The sequence below is a fragment of the Nicotiana tomentosiformis genome, chromosome 1 (assembly GCF_000390325.3).
Source record: "Nicotiana tomentosiformis chromosome 1, ASM39032v3, whole genome shotgun sequence".
NCBI classification, from domain to species: Eukaryota; Viridiplantae; Streptophyta; class Magnoliopsida; order Solanales; family Solanaceae; genus Nicotiana; species Nicotiana tomentosiformis.
Genome location: NC_090812.1, coordinates 32,220,217 through 32,236,814, shown reverse-complemented (window position 1 = coordinate 32,236,814; position 16,598 = coordinate 32,220,217). Strand labels below are relative to the sequence as shown.

General features: G+C 37.5%; 3 protein-coding genes across 3 annotated transcripts; 2 read left to right on the top strand and 1 right to left on the bottom strand.

Annotated features, from left to right (window-relative positions):
* The first annotated feature begins 396 nt into the window (after positions 1-396).
* LOC104085476 (protein AUXIN RESPONSE 4) lies at positions 397-4,927 on the top strand. Its single transcript, XM_009589515.4, has 2 exons — positions 397-1,886; positions 4,376-4,927. Exons 1-2 carry the CDS (start codon positions 669-671, stop codon positions 4,604-4,606), a joined length of 1,449 nt encoding a protein of 482 aa, XP_009587810.1. The 5' UTR covers positions 397-668; the 3' UTR covers positions 4,607-4,927.
* Positions 4,928-5,662: 735 nt separating this feature from the next.
* On the top strand, positions 5,663-7,405 carry LOC104085475 (F-box protein At1g55000). The gene is made up of 2 exons (XM_009589514.4): positions 5,663-6,258; positions 6,719-7,405. Exons 1-2 carry the CDS (start codon positions 5,827-5,829, stop codon positions 7,091-7,093), a joined length of 807 nt encoding a protein of 268 aa, XP_009587809.1. The 5' UTR covers positions 5,663-5,826; the 3' UTR covers positions 7,094-7,405.
* Positions 7,406-8,105: 700 nt separating this feature from the next.
* LOC104085474 (vacuole membrane protein KMS1-like) lies at positions 8,106-16,294 on the bottom strand. Its single transcript, XM_009589513.4, has 8 exons — positions 16,079-16,294; positions 14,319-14,527; positions 12,921-13,008; positions 11,821-12,114; positions 10,921-11,078; positions 9,999-10,115; positions 9,194-9,370; positions 8,106-8,526 (listed from the first exon to the last, which is right to left on the bottom strand). The coding sequence occupies exons 1-8, from the start codon at positions 16,140-16,142 to the stop codon at positions 8,362-8,364; spliced, it is 1,272 nt and encodes a 423-aa protein (XP_009587808.1). The 5' UTR covers positions 16,143-16,294; the 3' UTR covers positions 8,106-8,361.
* Between the last annotated feature and the right edge of the window lie 304 nt (positions 16,295-16,598).

The following is a 16,598-nucleotide window of genomic DNA, read 5'->3' as shown; positions in this document are numbered from 1 at the left end:
TGGAACCGATGGGCTCCAACGAGCTTTTTTTCTTTAAAAATTTGGAGAGACCGCTGTAATGGGGAATAAAAAATTGAGAGGGGTTACTGGTTCGTCTGGTGGGGAAGGAGAAGAGCACGTTTTTTTATATAGGTATAATGCCCATATATACCGTCCTATACTATAGTGCGGTATATGTGGGCGCTATAGCTTTCCGCCTATTTTAGTTCAAATAAAATGCGATTAAATGCTGCGCTATATTTTAACGGATAAATATATCGTTAAGGTAGAGCACATCGTTACGGTCTTTTTTTTTTTTTTTTTTTTTTTTTAACCTATTTTGATCGGTTGAGTCCAAAATGGTTCCGGACTCACTCTAGAGACGTGGGAAGTGAAAATTACGAAACATTTTAGGATATAGAGCGAGTACTAGTGAAGTGAAAGTATTTATCATCCTTTTTTTTCCTTCTGAAATTAGAAACCAAATTGCAATGATGATACCCAATTTCTCTTTTAAAGTGTGTACTCTCCATTATTCTTCACCTGATTTGCACCTTTGAAAACACAAAAGCTGCTTTACACAGATCACACCACCCCCTTTACTTTTCGTCGCACCTATTGTTCTTCTCCATTGCAAATCTCGGATTCCACTCCTTCATGCTGCTACCTCTCAGTTCTACTCATCAACAATGGCAATCATAACTGAAGAACCAGACTCACCAACTCCACAGAAGAACCAAAAACCCCTTAAAAAACCCAAGTCAAAACCTCCACAATCCACCTCCCAAAATGCCACTAAACCCACAAAAACAACAAATGCAACAACAAACCCACTTCATTTCTGGTTCTATTTCACCATTTCAGTCTCTCTTATAACCCTCATATTCATGACCCTCACTTCTCTTTACCCACAAGACCTTAAAACATGGTTCCTTAGCTTGCCTCCTAATCTACGCCAACACTACTCTAAAGGGCAAAATATTAAAGTTCAAATCACCCCTAACCAGCCCCAAGTTGAAGTCTTTACTATCCAAGAAGGACCCTCAAAGTCTTCTGATCATGTACTTATTGTACATGGACTAGGATGTAGTTCTTTTGCATTTCAAAAAGTTGTCAACTTTTTGGGGGTTCGAGGTGTTCATGCTGTTGCTATTGATCTCCCTGGTTCTGGGTTTTCGGATAAGACGATAGTTGTGGAGGAAGAGAGTGTGGGTGGTGGTGGGGTTTTAGAGAGGTTTAGGGATATGTATAATGAAATTCAAGAAAAGGGTATATTTTGGGGGTTTGATCAGCTTGTTGAGCAGGGATATGTGAACTATGAGGAAAATAAAGTCAGGGTTTCAAAAAGAAATGTTGTTAAGGCCATTGATTTGGGACCTGAAGAGATGGGGAAAGTGTTAGGCCAAGTGATTGATTCAATGGGACTGTCACCTGTGGATTTGATTTTGCATGATTCTGCATTGGGTTTGAGTGCTAATTGGGTTTCGGAGAATCGAGGATTGCTTAGAAGTGTGGTGGTTCTAGATAGTGCGACGAGTGGAACAGCATTGCCATTGTGGGTGTTGGAAATGCCAGTTGTGAGGGATGTTGTTTTGGGATTTGGATTTGCTTTTAGGAGATTACTTGGAACGTGCTGTTCGAAGTCGGTTGGTGACTTGGAGGCTGAGGGTCATAGGATTCTTTTGAAGGGAAGGGATGGAAGAAGAGCTGTTGTTGGGATGGGGAAGAGCCTAAATTGTAGCTTTGATTTGAATGAATGGGCTGCTTTAGATGGAGTGAAAGGTCTACCAATGCAAGTAATTTGGTCTGATGCCTTGTCCAAACAGTGGACCGAGGAGGGACGTCTAGTTGCTGATGCAATCCCACAGGCGAAATTTGTCACTCATTCTGGTGGGAGGTGGCCCCAGGTGAGGATAAAGAACATGAGTATTCATTTTAATTTTGTCTGAAAATGTTTATTCCTATAAATTTGAATGAGTTTAGGGCGAGTATCAAAGAGATGTGTGTTTCGATCTGCTTGACGTATAGAGTGGAATTGTGAAGGTCATAGTTTTTGGTGAAGATGCCCGAATGAGGCTCCCCTAGACGTGGAAGTGTAGGCATGTATGATAGTTTATTCTTATTTATATGCTAACATGATTAGTCTTTATCTTGAAAATTCTGCTGTGAAAGCATAAAGCAGTCAAATAACAATGCCAAACAATTTAAGGCTGGTTGAAGATCAGTTACTTTAATTTTTCTTGACACAAAATCTAGAAGAAAATTCTCCTAATATTTTCACTTGAAATATGTGTCTAAATCTAGAAGAAGATTCTCCTAATATTTTCACTTGAAATATGTGTCTTGAGGCCAAATAGCTCAAGCAGATATAGAAAGCACTAAAAAGTATCTCTTGTTTCACTTTTATTTTTAGAGTAAGGATTAAAATACCATGTTGTGATGCAAGAAGCTGAACAAACTTGATAGACGATTGTGGATGACTCGGATTGAGTCATACATGCAACAGTGGATACTTTTTTACACCTACTTGATGCTTGTTTATGAAATTATTAAATTATGAGAAAGAAAAAAGAATACCCAAATTGCTAGCTGGATGGTCCTGTGCTGCATTTCCCTTCGTCGAATAGCATTATAAGTTAAACACAGGGGCTTATGACTTCTAGGCTCTAGCTGAATACTCCTTGATTCTGGAGAAGTGTTTGGCAATAGCATCCTTAGTTAATATCATGATTCTATTCATGTGCTAATTACCAAATCTGTTCTTCATCCATTTATTTGCAGAATTGTTCATCACTAGTGAAGTTAGTCTTTTTACTTTTCGAAGATAACAATTTATTGATTTGATGGGAACAAACCCCCCCCCCCCCCCCCCCCCACATACAAAGTTATAAATAAGTACTTATTAAAACATAAATAAATGAATGGAATAAGTGAAGTTATTATTTGACCATAGCATCGTGTATGGCGATGTTACTCGTGCTGTAATGATCAAATCTTTTCTTCATTCACTCATTTGCCTAATATGTAGTAAGTGAAGTTAGTATACTTAATAAATAAATAAATGAAATAAGTGAAATTATTATTACTCAAGCCGAGAGGGGCTATTACCTAATAGCTTTAAAAATGAGTTCCTTAGTCCGTTAAGCTTCTCTTAGTGACTGCACTATTGGTATTTAAAGTGACATTTCTATTTTTTTATTAATGGCTGCCGATGTGGAGACTACATCATCCAGTCCCGCTGATATGGGGGTGGGAATTGGCTGTGATATTACACTCTCTCCCTTATCCTTCTTTCTCCCCCATCCACCTCATTACCACAACCACCTACGCCATTGCCACCTTAAATGTGTTTTTTGCATAACCTTATGTTTGGTGATAAGGTTATTACCTATGTGTTTATTTGTATAATTACGCCTGGTATCATCAATAATATCCATACAGGACCATAATCATCACAATTTGGTACATCTTTCTGCTTACTAATTCATTTTCTATCTGGAATTCATCTTAAGGCAACTTCTTCATAATAATCCTCAAATCATGCCCTTAACTAAAGCCTCATGAAGCTTTTTGTCACTTTATGAGCTCCATTTCATAATTTGGCCTGCTTGGCTGCTTTCTCACGGATAAATTCCAGTCACACTTGCTTAGCACATTCCAGTTGTAATCTACGACATAGCTTATTGACAAAAAAGAAAAGAGAAAATAAGCAATTCTGTCTTTTAGCAGATTAGTCTCATTTGCAGATCAATTCACGAGTACTCGGAACTGTACATGAAAGGCAGCCAGATTTTCTTTATGAATTTAACAAAGCCTCTTCACACGTAGTGTCTGTCTGATAACTTGTGAAGGCTGAGCTTTAAACTTTTCAACTAAATGCTTCTTGGTCTTGGACCAAAAATGTTTGAAGAGTTCAACTCTCTCCTCTCTAGTCCAAGTCTTTGGATACCAACCATTTTCAGATGCGTGCAATTTAAATACACGTTGTCAGTGACTGATGCACTTTTGGGTAATGATCATGATGCACTTTTCTTGTTTCTACCTGATCTGGTTATAAAAGTATAGCCTTGTCTGTTGGTATAGTAGTTTACCTATACCGCTACACTGATGTGTAAAGGAGCATGGATATGGCATCAGCTGTGTGCTGTGCTAAGAGCCTGTGAACGGGATGCTCTGCATGTTTGTTCATGCAAAGGAACTCGAATAATTTTCAGAAACTTGTCTTTACTTGATTCATATGCATGCCTGTTGATACCAAAGTTTTGCCATTTTTTCCTTTAAAGTTTGAACTATACAGATGTTATAGGGTTAATTTCTTTTTGACAACAGAACTACTAGTAGCTTAATTATATATGTTGCTCAAAGATGATCTAAACACCTTTTTGCTGATTTTTAGGAGCATAATTCTGAGGAGATAGCTGAAAGTATCTACCAGTTTGTCTCCTCCTTGCCGAAGTCTGTGAGACAAACTGAGGAAGAACCTGTACCTGAACATATCCAGAAGATGTTTGATGAAGCGCAGAGTGGTGATCAACACCACCATCATGGCCATGGCCATGGCCACGAGCATGGTCATAGCCATGGACATGCTCATGCTGGATATATGGATGCATATGGGCTTGGTTAGGGGTGGGCCATGTGATTTGCTCTCCATAAAATGTACTCTTTGATTGCTTTCCAAGTTTTAAGACTAGAATAGATTCATATATCATACCATTATTCCTCCTCTTCTTTTTTCCCGCCTCTAGCTGCAGTTTCATAGTGGTACCTGCTCAGAGCTTTTCTGCTGTCTAATTTTTGTTATTGTACAAGTGTTGTATTATGCATCCGATCAAGTTGAGAGTTTGTAATGTAGTCTGAGGTGTAGTCAGACTGATGCTTGGCTGCTACACCCTAAATCCTTCAAATACGTTTAATCTCTTTGTAATATGCATACTTGTGTGCTTAACCACTGTATCCAGTTTCTGCTTTCAACCGTCCATCCAAAGCATCAAAGCGGAACTCAAACTTTATGTCTTTCCCTTACTGGCTCCTCCTCCCTCATTATTTGTGACCGAGTAACACACATGCACCTGTGTGGTAGAAGAAAAGGAGTTGAGACTTTATAATAATCAAATTTTGTATTCAACAAGATGGGAAATGCACTCAAGGGAAGCCGGTTGAGAATTTAAGTCTCGGTACAAAACATTAGGTGATTTCTTTTCTTCTATCAAAACTTTGGTGGATAGAGTTATCTAGGTGGTTTCTTCTTATCTATCAAAGTCTTAGTAGATAGAGTTATTTGATGGTTTCTTCTTATCTATCAAAGTCTTAGTAGATAGAGTTATTTGATACATATTGCCGGTGGAAGGTAACATGTATCCCATAAAATTAGTAGTCGTTAAAGAAATCCGAAACTGAAACCAATATATAAAGAAAACAACAAAGTAGGGGGACGATCACGATCTAGTCAAATATGGAGGTAACTTTCAAGTTTTTGACAGTTTAATGATCTATGATCTACCTCTTTCTGCTGTAATTTTTCTTTTGAAAATATTGTCTAGGAATTATATACTCTTGACAAATCAAGCTACGTACTAGACTTTATTAGTCATATTATTAGTTTTTTTTTCTCTAAAAAATATGGCCAGCAATAGCATCACGTGTAATATATAAGTAGCATATACAATTCACATTTCAGGTTAAGCGACTTGATATCTGTATTTTGAAAAAATCTAATCCCCACTTGTACCTTTTCCAATACATAAATTTCCCCTTTTATCAACTCCGCTAAAATCCATCGGCGGTGCAAGTTAGTCCACACCTTATCCAAATACGCGGTATGCGCACATACACCATTATCTGACCATGGGATGTTGCTGTGATGATGACGAACGGCTTCTCCAGCCACTGAACCCTTCTGACATCCAAAACTCCGATCAAATTCCGCCGTCCTCCTCCTCAACCTCCGTCGTCAACGGCGGAGACACTGTGATATCTCCGATGAATTCCAATTTTTCGGCCTTGATATGCCACGACACTCTACGCGCCATCCTCGAGAAACTCGCTCTCCCAGATTTGGCGCGTGCGGCGTGTGTGTGTAGGATCTGGAACTTGGTAGCCTCCGATCGTGAAATGCAGACTAAGGCATTTAAGGTTCCTTGGAAGATCAAGGACGTCATTGGGGATCCTACCTCCGGTAGCTTCTGGAGGGATAATAGCCTCTCCAAATTCGCCATTTCTCATCGCATCGTCCGTGGTGATAACGTTGCTAGTCTCGCCGTCAAGTACTCCGTCCATGTATACTCTCTCTTTGTGTATTTTCTGTATGTATATATCTCTTTGTGTATTTTCTGTATGTATGTATATATATTTTTTTCATTTTAGAGAGTCATTTTTGTTTTTTGTCCTTAATTCAAGGTCATATTTTGATGTCTAAGTCTAAGGTGAATGATAAAAATGTTGAAAAACTGGTGAAAGAATTAACAGAAAGAGAATAAAATCATAAACTTTTTTTAGTGCTGGAGTGTTTGTGTTTACAAGGTATATGGGTGAAAATTGTTTTGTGTGTGATGAGAGACCTTGTACGGGTGAAAATCATAATCAAGCTTTGTGAATAATTATGAGAGACCTTCATTTCATATGTTATTACAATTATAAATGGATAAGCCATAACTTGTTCTTATTCTTTTAAACTAATTATTTGTGCTTGTAAATGATGTGGGTTTCTACTTGGTTAATAATTTCCTTTAATTGACAGGTCATGGGTATAAAACGCTTGAACAATATGCTGAGTGACCATGGTATATACTCGAGGGACAGGTTACTCATTCCTATTAGCAATCCAGACTGCCTCATCAATGGCACTTGCTATATAGAGCTGGATATATATGCAAAAAGGGAAGTGGCAGTTTTGTATCTTGAAGGTGGCCCTGATCCAAAGCTCACTACAATGTTAAATAGATTGACATCAGAGAGGAGCAAGAAAAAGGTGATTGACTCCCTTAGGAGAAGCATGCAAGTTGATGGTGAAACTGCTCAATATTACTTTGCTGTATCAGATGGTGACCCTCGATCTGCTTTCTCACAATTCTCTGAGGATCTGAGGTGGGAGAGGGAGGTAGGGTTCACTTAACTTGTACATGTCGAAATGGTTGATCCTGGTAAAGATGTGTGAATGGAGAAAGCTACTGGTAATGCGTCTCTGAGTTGCATTCGGTTCTAGAAAGGAATAACGATCCTTCGTTGGAGTGATTGGAGGAGATGAATTCCATCTATTAGAATTGCTGTTACTGCCAGCAAAACATCAACAAGTTTATTCACGTTGTATGTAATTCTATGCAGTCAGATACATTTCGGTGATTTGTTGCTCTGTAGAAGTGTTGAATTCCATCCACATTCTTGTAAAATTTACGCCTAAATGAATGGAAACTTGTATTATCCGTAACTTCAGCTGGGCTTACTGCTACATCAACTAACTTGTCAAAGAATTGTGGAGCAGCAGCCCCTTTTGCTCGGTTAAATCTTTTGCTACAGAAACTGGACAAGACATTGCAGTGCCATGGGTGATCTCTTCATTTCTGCTATATGAGCTAACATTTTCTGCAACATTGAAACCAATAGATTCTTGAAACTGGACAAAGGCCAGTATGAAATTGCCCTTCGCCTTATTCTCATTTGGTTTCATTTAGACTACACAAACTTGCAAGTAATGCTCATTTTTGTGCACCATATAGTTGGAGCAATGCAAAACATAAGATTGCTTCTCGGATTATCTCAGGGGCACCGAAACAGCATTGTCTATCCACCTAGAAAATTGATCCCTAGAGAGGATTAAATAAAAGAGAGAAAAACAAGCAATATATATTTCTATTTGTATCTCAGTCAAAAGAGCTTTTTATTTTGTGGAATGAACCATTTCCTTTCTTTTCGTGGAAAAAAATTATGTTCAAGTAAGCAAATATGTTATGGTTCTAGGAGTTTATTTATCACGTATAGACTTTAAGGGCGTGGTGGCCTACCCATCGAGGTGAAGTCAGGACCTAAAAGATCGAATGGAACAATATACCATTTGAGGTTTCGTTTAATGGTAACAGCACGCGTCGGTTAGGAACACATCAAAAAATAAAAAATCATAAGACGACTCCTCCAATCTGAATACTTCCTTCTTTGAATTATGGTTCAAGAACAATCTATTCGTGGTGTATACATGAAGTAGGCGAGAGGACATAAAAAGAAGCCTCTCCCTCTGATGTGCGCTGAATTTCCAATACAAGAAATCAGATTATGGAACTTCAAAAACGTACTCCACAATCTATTACTAGCAAATAAAAGGATCATTTTTTCAATCAACTACCAGCATCTAAATTGGAGCCTTGCACATGCTGGACTACTATGAATCTGTTATCCCCTGGTACGATTATTTTCAAGTGCGGCCAGCTCTTTTTCCTGCTGCTCTCTGAGATAGCTCTTGGCTGTTGTATTTACAATCTTGGCTGAGAAGTTCAGGAGCATGAGCCACACAACAGTGTTCCATATGGAACCAAGCGACAAATCCCACTTTTTTGCCTGCAGTATAACATAGGTTTTTAGTTTATGATTGTGTTCTGTATGTATGCATAAGAACTTAAACTGCATATTTGTTCAACAAATAAAAGTTGACATCCTCGTGTAAAAGAGGCCATCCAGACACGAATGAGATTGACGAGTCAAGGGACAAGCAGGTTAACTAGGATGTAATAACTCTACCATACGAGGTCATATTTGTGGTATAGATAACTAGCCAAGGAGATCTTCAGGGACAAGCTATGGGTGTGAATACAGACTCTGATTATGGTGGTTGCATGTTAAGCAGATATTCTATGCCAAATTAGTAGGTTAATTTTAGTCAAAGTTTTTTCTCATAAACTTAGTTGAAGAGGATCTCATATGGTAATACACCTTTTTTCCCTTTTCAGATGATACAACTCTTGTCAGCATAAAAATAGTATGTAAGGCTTGGCTTTTCTTTTTCTGATAAGTTGACTTGGGCTATATTTTTATGCATACCAACTAGATGACAGCTAACTTTCTTTGAACCAAACCTTCTTACACCTATAAAGCAACAGTAAAGTTCAAGATATATTCCAGCTCAGAAGGTGGAAGGAGAAAGTTACCTTTAGCATAGGAAAACATGCATGAAGCAGTAACGAGAGCATTACCTCAACATTAATTTTCTGATGACTCAGTGTATTACCTTTACGTTAGACACTGGAGGGGACGCTGCCATGTACTTCTCTCTAGCAATATGTAGTTTGGAAATGATGTTTGGCAGAAGCGAAGCAACTCCAGGGATGAGACCAAGCACCCGAACTAATTGATTTTCTATCAAGTCCAACAGTTGATTATTGCAAAGTGAGATGATAAATGCTGTCTGCAAAGTAACTTTCACAAATTAACAACCAAACTTTAATATGTCAGTTGCGATATGAAGCTAGCTACCTGTTTGTTTTCTGTTCTTTGACATCATATTTTTTCGGCTCTTGACCAAAAGTGAAGAGTAATCAGTTTAAAAATGCTCCAAAACGCACACTTATAATCCATACAAATGATCATAGATAAAGTTTGTCCAAATTAATCTAATTGACAGCACATAATAGTGATTAGTATACTAAAGGTGGCAATGTTAGTTTGTAAAACAGGGTATTTTTACAGTTTTCATCAAATCTTGGCAATCGGAATTTAATCACAGGCGATTGTGCAGTAATTGATGGTCCATAGTCATGAAAAGGGGGAATAAGGACGGACTGATGGAGCAGACTGGGCAGAACACTGGTGGGGGGAAGTGAGGATAGAAGAAAACATGAGGGAGAAGAAAGCAGGAGCTGGAGAGCCCGGTAACGGTATTTCCACCTGTCTTATACCTTAAGACTCAGCAAAAATACATGATATAATCTCTTTTAAATGAAGTTTGCAAACATATTTGGCAAGCATTCAAATACTTATAACTAGAGAAGCATTGGGAGCTTAACAACAAATGATAACATTTGGTAGATGCAGACCTGTATGTGAGTCTTAATAATTGCCTTCCCGATCAGTGTTGCTATAAAGAATTTCCAAAATGGAATACCAAATTGGCCACACATGATACCAGCAAGGTCAAACAGAGGATTTGGCACCTTCACAGGAAACAAAGAGAGCACTAAATAGGCTATCAAAACAAACATAAAAATGGATCGGCAGCAACAAACGCATCATTCATAAAAAGACATATACGTTGTAAAGGACAAGAACACAAATGTGTAACCCCACAAATGTTAGAAAATATGAGAACAGATTGTATCCCCACCCCAACCCCACCTTTTCTTTGCGAGATATATGGTACAGACGAGTCTCCAGATCTTTTGGGTGGGGGGAGGGGGAGGGGGAGGGGAGAGGAACTAAAACATGCTAAATCGGTAATGATAATTGCAAGTAATTAAATGATCAAACTAACTATTGAGATCTGGAATAAAATAAGATTCTAGAAAATTAACTTCACAGCCACAAAGTGGGGCATCTAATTGTGCACAGAAGTGCCCTTGTTCCCAGAAATGAGAAAAAAAGAAACATCAGAAAAATGAAGAAAACAAAATATATCAAGACTAATTGTTCGTACTTATTTTATGATGAAATTTTAAGAAAATAGCAGCAACCCAGGGAGAGACTGTAAACGAAGACATTTCATTATTTATTAAATGATAAAAAATGAGGAAGCAGTCAAGCAGTAAAAGGTACTTTCTTCCCCCCTCTTTTTCTGTCTAGGGGGGAAGGGGGTTAGTGAACTTCTTCTAGCTTAAGTTATGTTTAAAAACCTTAATGAGGATTGAAAAATAAAGCAATACAGAGGTCAAAAGGAGGGGTTAATAGACGTAATTTGAAGAAACTCTGTTGGAGGGACAAAATAAGGTCCCAGCAAAACGTGAATAGTGAGATAGGATTTACCGAAGCAAGAACCAGAATTGTGAAGAAATTCAAATACTGTCTGTTAGAAAGAAGCCACTGTTTTATCTGTTTTAAGTGGTTGCTGATAATTCCACTATCTTCTTTTGAACCAGAATCCAAATCTTCCATAAGTTCCCCTTCGCTACCAGAGATACGAGCTGCAATTTCCAAGAGCACGGGAAACATCAGTACCACATTAATCTGGTGACTCCGGCCACTCTGCCACTAATACATTACTGTAAAGCGGTGCTGTGCAAGATTATAATTGGAACTATATTCCAAAATTATTAGTGTTGTGGATAACTCGAAACATTACAGAACTGAAAAAATACACATGAAGTTGAAGAAAGAAAGAAGTTCTATTGCTCTAGAAGGAAGATGGTAGGTGGGCTTAGATAAGGAATATAGGAAACTATCTTCAAAGCTTCTGCGGAAATAACATTCCCAAAGGTATTCCAAGCTGAAGGTATAAAGAACTACAAATTGTAAAATTTTCATCAGGCCCTTAGCCAGACTAGAAAATATCTCCAACAGAATTAAAAAGATCAAGGAGGAAAATCCAATTCTCTTTCTTTTTCTTTTTTTCCTTTATTACGAAGGAGAGGTAGCTGGTCCTCACATGACATAACTGTGCTCTGCCCCAAGGACTCCTGACAATGACATTATGAGCTTTTTCGCCAGCTTTTTAGAAGTCGGAAGGGAAATAAATATAAATGGATTAAAGTACGATTGCCAAAAAGATTGATACTTGTCGTCCCAAGAAGAGATGAAGAAAAAGATTACAGAGATTAAGAAAATATCCTGCAATACAATTATTTGGAGTAAAAAAGTTTCCAGAAGTTCAAATGCGAGGTAAAGCACCACTGTACAAGAAGAAATCGCATTGGAAATGCTGCTTACCAGCTCTAGAGATGAAATAAGGAGGAAGCTCTCCAAGAGCTGTTCCAATACCCCACAATATAGCCTCCAACTGAACCTGATTCAGTATGCTAGTCAATGGTACCCGTGCACCGGAGGAAAACAATGGTGGACCAAATTCAGAACAATCCTTATCCAGCCATGAAGGACCACTTCTTAACTGAATTGTATCATATGGAGCACTCTTTATGTCAATCCTTCCGCAGCTCACAGATTTTATTGTGAATAGAGCAATATGAGGGCCCAAGTACAAGACGAAAGTGTGCAGACCAGAGCCTTTTAGAACAAAGAGAGACAAGGATGAGGAATGACAAAAATATAAGTGAAAAAGTAAAATAAACTGCAATTATAGTTACCACCAAAACCACTTCCAGATAATTCTATAAACAATAAGACTTCCACATATCAGCAATAAAGGAAAATATATAGTTGTTGAGAGATTAGGTCAAGAAACCAGAATTGAAATGACTTAAAAGTCCGACTATGATCTCCAATAAAGAAAGCTCATGTGAGAAGCATGATAGTATGTGTAGAATAGTCAGCTCGCTCAAAATTATTTTAATATAATGATCATTATTCCACGCCAAACATAATTTTTAAAAAATACTCTTGACACAAACTAACACACCGATGAACTTCAAAAGCTTGCTCAAGAAACAGGAACTGCTTGACAATGTGATCAAAGAAAAGATGGTCAAGTCCAGTTGCCAACTATTTTGCAAAGTCCCGTCTTCATGTACTTTGGACAGAACACAAATGGGATTCAGCTAAAATGCTGTATTAAAGAAAATGAGAAAAACACGTATTACCTACAATAGTCGGTTCCTGTTGGAGAGAATCTCATGATTGATTAGGGAAGGTAAAATAGGAGCATAGATGACAATCATACCATAGTAGTGCATTGCTAAAAGTTGGAACACAAATACTATCTCAAAGAAAATACTTACAACTTAAAGACAATGCTATCAGACTATCACTCACTTGATAGAGAACACTGAACAGACTTCATTTTTGTCATAAGTAACACCAAACAGAGTTATTTTAATTTTATAATGACATGCCAAGAGCAAATGTCCACTCACCCAGCCCGATTGATGAAGCCACGCCAAGAGCTAACCACCAGAGTCCAAACCGAAGATAGCTGAGAAGCTCCTGAACCGGCTGCAGTGTCTTGAAGAAAAGCAAACATAAAGTCAAAACAAAAGAGTAAAAAGTTAGAGGAGCATGCATGTGACACAGGATAGCAAGGACGATTGGAAGATAATCCACCCATGCAGGAATAAAACGTATCAATTGTAGTGTTTTTGGAGCTTGTTTCCTTCAATCACTAGAGAACAAACTCCCAAGTTTTCATAGTTTTAAGAGATCAATGGCTAAGAATATCTGTAGCTATTAACTAATGATAAACAAAGGTCTTACCGCTATGATGTGAAATTTGGAAGGAAAAATGATGTAGAAAAGATTGACTGCCCAGGATATAACTTAAAAGTCCATTTAAGAAAAAGGAACAATTTCAAATTGCTCTTATTGCTTCTTTGTGAAATACTGGATGAAGATTAGTTTCGCCTAAGTAGATTTAGTTTGAGAAAGCATGTTATATGGGAGAAAAATCATCTCCAAACAAGCATCAAAAGATACCATAATTCTTAAGAATGTACATTAGGTCCAAACAGCGGAAACATAAATGCTTCATTACTTGCCACCTCCTCGACCCCCACTCCCCATCCCAGCAGAAATGACATAATGCTCCTTACGTCAGCTATACCCTAAATCCTCTAACTTTAGCAAACTCTTGCTACGATAACCTAAGTTGCTCGGACTCTTCACTTCCAGTGCCGCACCCGTATCGACACGACGTGGGTATGGGTATGGGTGCGGGATCGTGTCGGATCTGGTCAACCAATTTTGGGTATTTTGACCAAAATCAACAGAGAAATTTGGAACAGATACAATGATTTTTGAAAACAAATCAAAAGCTAGGGTGATATAGAAGAAAATGAAATACCTTGTATATATAAATTTCTATGTCAGTCCTTTTCCTTTTATCTCCTTCTAAAATTCTACTTTTGTTCAATATTTTCTCCTTCTCGGAATACCTTGTAAGTTTTCCACATATGTCTCATAATTTAGACATATTTTTATAACTCTATTTTTAAATAATTGAATTATTTTTAGCCGAATCCCCGCACCCGTATCCGTACCTGGATCCGAACCCGCGAATCTTTAAATTTAGATCATGAAGGATCTGACCTCTAGATCCGCACCCGTATCGGACACCCACACCCGAGTCCGAGCAATTTAGACGATAACAAGAAGGAAAAACAAAAAAAGTCCAAGAGCCCCGGATTATTAGTATACATGTAACATGGTAGACTAATGGGATGTTAGAAATGTGTTATTTAAGTTCCTCAAGTCACATTGCATGTGCCAGACTGCCACTATGAAGAAATGCATTGTAACACAAGAACAAAACAACATACCTCCTCATAGGCCCTGCCACTTTTGAAAAACAAAATCCCACCTGCGGCTGCTAGCAGCATGACCACAAGACAGCTGCACTTGACTATGCTGTTAACTGAGAACTCTTGAAGACACTTTAGAACAGCTAAAACGAAGAATTTCACTGTCTTTAGTGGCTGGTTCGTCAGACTCAGATGCTCCAGCTCCCTATTATGTTTGTTAAGGAGTCCTGATGGAATATATAAATCATCTTCCCAAGTTAAAATCATCATTTCAGAACTTAGTATTTTGTATACAGGATGAACAAGAGACTACAAAAACCTTCACAAGATAAACTTTTATCAAATCACTAGACGCCTAGGATTAAAGAGAGCCAACATAGGCTTCAGTTGTAGTCTACATATTTATTGGTAGCACAATCGGCATAGATTCACTGATTCTACCAGGCAAACAAAGTTGGACTTCTCACAAGACATCACTCAATTAACCCAAAGGGGTTGGCATTTTGGTCAAACTTCCAAATCAAAACCTCCTAAGTTTAATCCATACCCCAACCCCCAGATTAAGCTTACCAATTTCCAGAAATATAAAATAAGTAAGCCGCCACGAATCAGTTAAAATTTCAACTAGAAGCCACAAGGGCTAGACAGTTGATACATCCAATCCAGAAAAGAAAAGAAAATACAATAATACGAGTAAGTTATTACCTTTTACGCCACAGCTTGACAATATTCAAAATTCAGATACTCTTATGACATCATAAATCCATAATTTCCCCTCCTTTTGATAAAACCAAGTAACCACCCATCCCAAGTTATGTAACATTATTTCCTTTGTGGGACGGCATAAAATATTTGCAACCATTCAATTTATGTGCAACTTTGAAGAATTTTAAATTCATTAAACTATTCAGAATTAGAACCTTGATGTGATGTTTCCTTTATCAAACTAACTTTTCAACTTACTTTAAACTCTTAAAATTTCTGCCTTCCAAACACCAGTTTGTATCCTAAGTTAATGTAGATTAAGACACGATCTGTACAAGAGACAGTTGCTTCTTAACCGTAAATTACTTGCACAAATAGCTATATCAAATAGGAATTGTCTTTATATGATATCGAACGAAAATCAGCGGGCACTAAAATAACTGGCTAGGCACAAATAGAAAACAAAACTAATTTTCACATTTCAGTGACCTGAAGTTTTGCTAAACAACATCCATCCTCAAGGGTTGTACTTCCCATTTTGGCCTATTTAACTAAAAATCAAAAATGGCAAAAGATACAATGATAGTCTTTCATTTTCCAGTCAATTATTAACTACAACATCTAATTTCATCTTTTTGTTTATCAATCACCCCTTCTCCTTTTATGCCTATTCCCAGCACCAGCAGCTCTAAGTAATGCATTAAAGACCCATTAAGATAATTTTGCAGCAAACGAATTACTTTCTTTCATTGTTAACATATACAAAACAACCTCTCTTCAACGACATCAATAACTACAGCAGCCTTTAGCACAAATAATACTTTATGGATGCGCCCAAAAGGAAATAAGCAGAAACCAGATCCTCAATCCACATAAAGGTAAATAAAAACAGAAACTTTGAAAGGAAATCCTCAGAAAAGATAGAGAAATATGCACACCCTCAAGCCAACAAAAAAAAAAGAAACTTTGAAAGAAAACCCCACAAAAGATAGAGAAATATGCACACCGTCAGGCCTCAAGCCCTTTAAATTATTTGGAGAAAACCTGACAAAAAGATATGAGATTTAACTGACCAGAAGCAGAGTTGTCGACGTGAAGCTGAGGATCAACAACATGGTCTTGCTCTAGGGACCCCATTTTCACGCACACACACTGCTGTCGACCAACAAAAAAATGAGAAAAATACCCACGGCGAGAAACCAACGGTATAACGGGAAATTCCAATATGCAAGGGAGACGTTGAACTGTTGAAGTCTAAATCAATCTGCCTCGATATACGGGATTTATTAAGAGAATATTTTTATATCTTCTTGGAACTGAAAAAGAGACGGAATAGCATATTGTTTGGATGGTTGTTAATCGGTGTACCTTAAAATGTTTGTTTTGATTGTTTAATTAAAATTGATTGTATTATATTATTAAATTTATTGTGCAGAATAATGAAAAGTTTCATTTCTTCAAACAATCGATTTGATATGGTGAGATTGTTTCCTATTTTTCTTTTTAATTATATTACTCCATAATTTTATTTATCTTTTATCTTTTTTTATTTTAACTCCAAATCTCTCGAGTCCGGAATCAAAATATAATTCT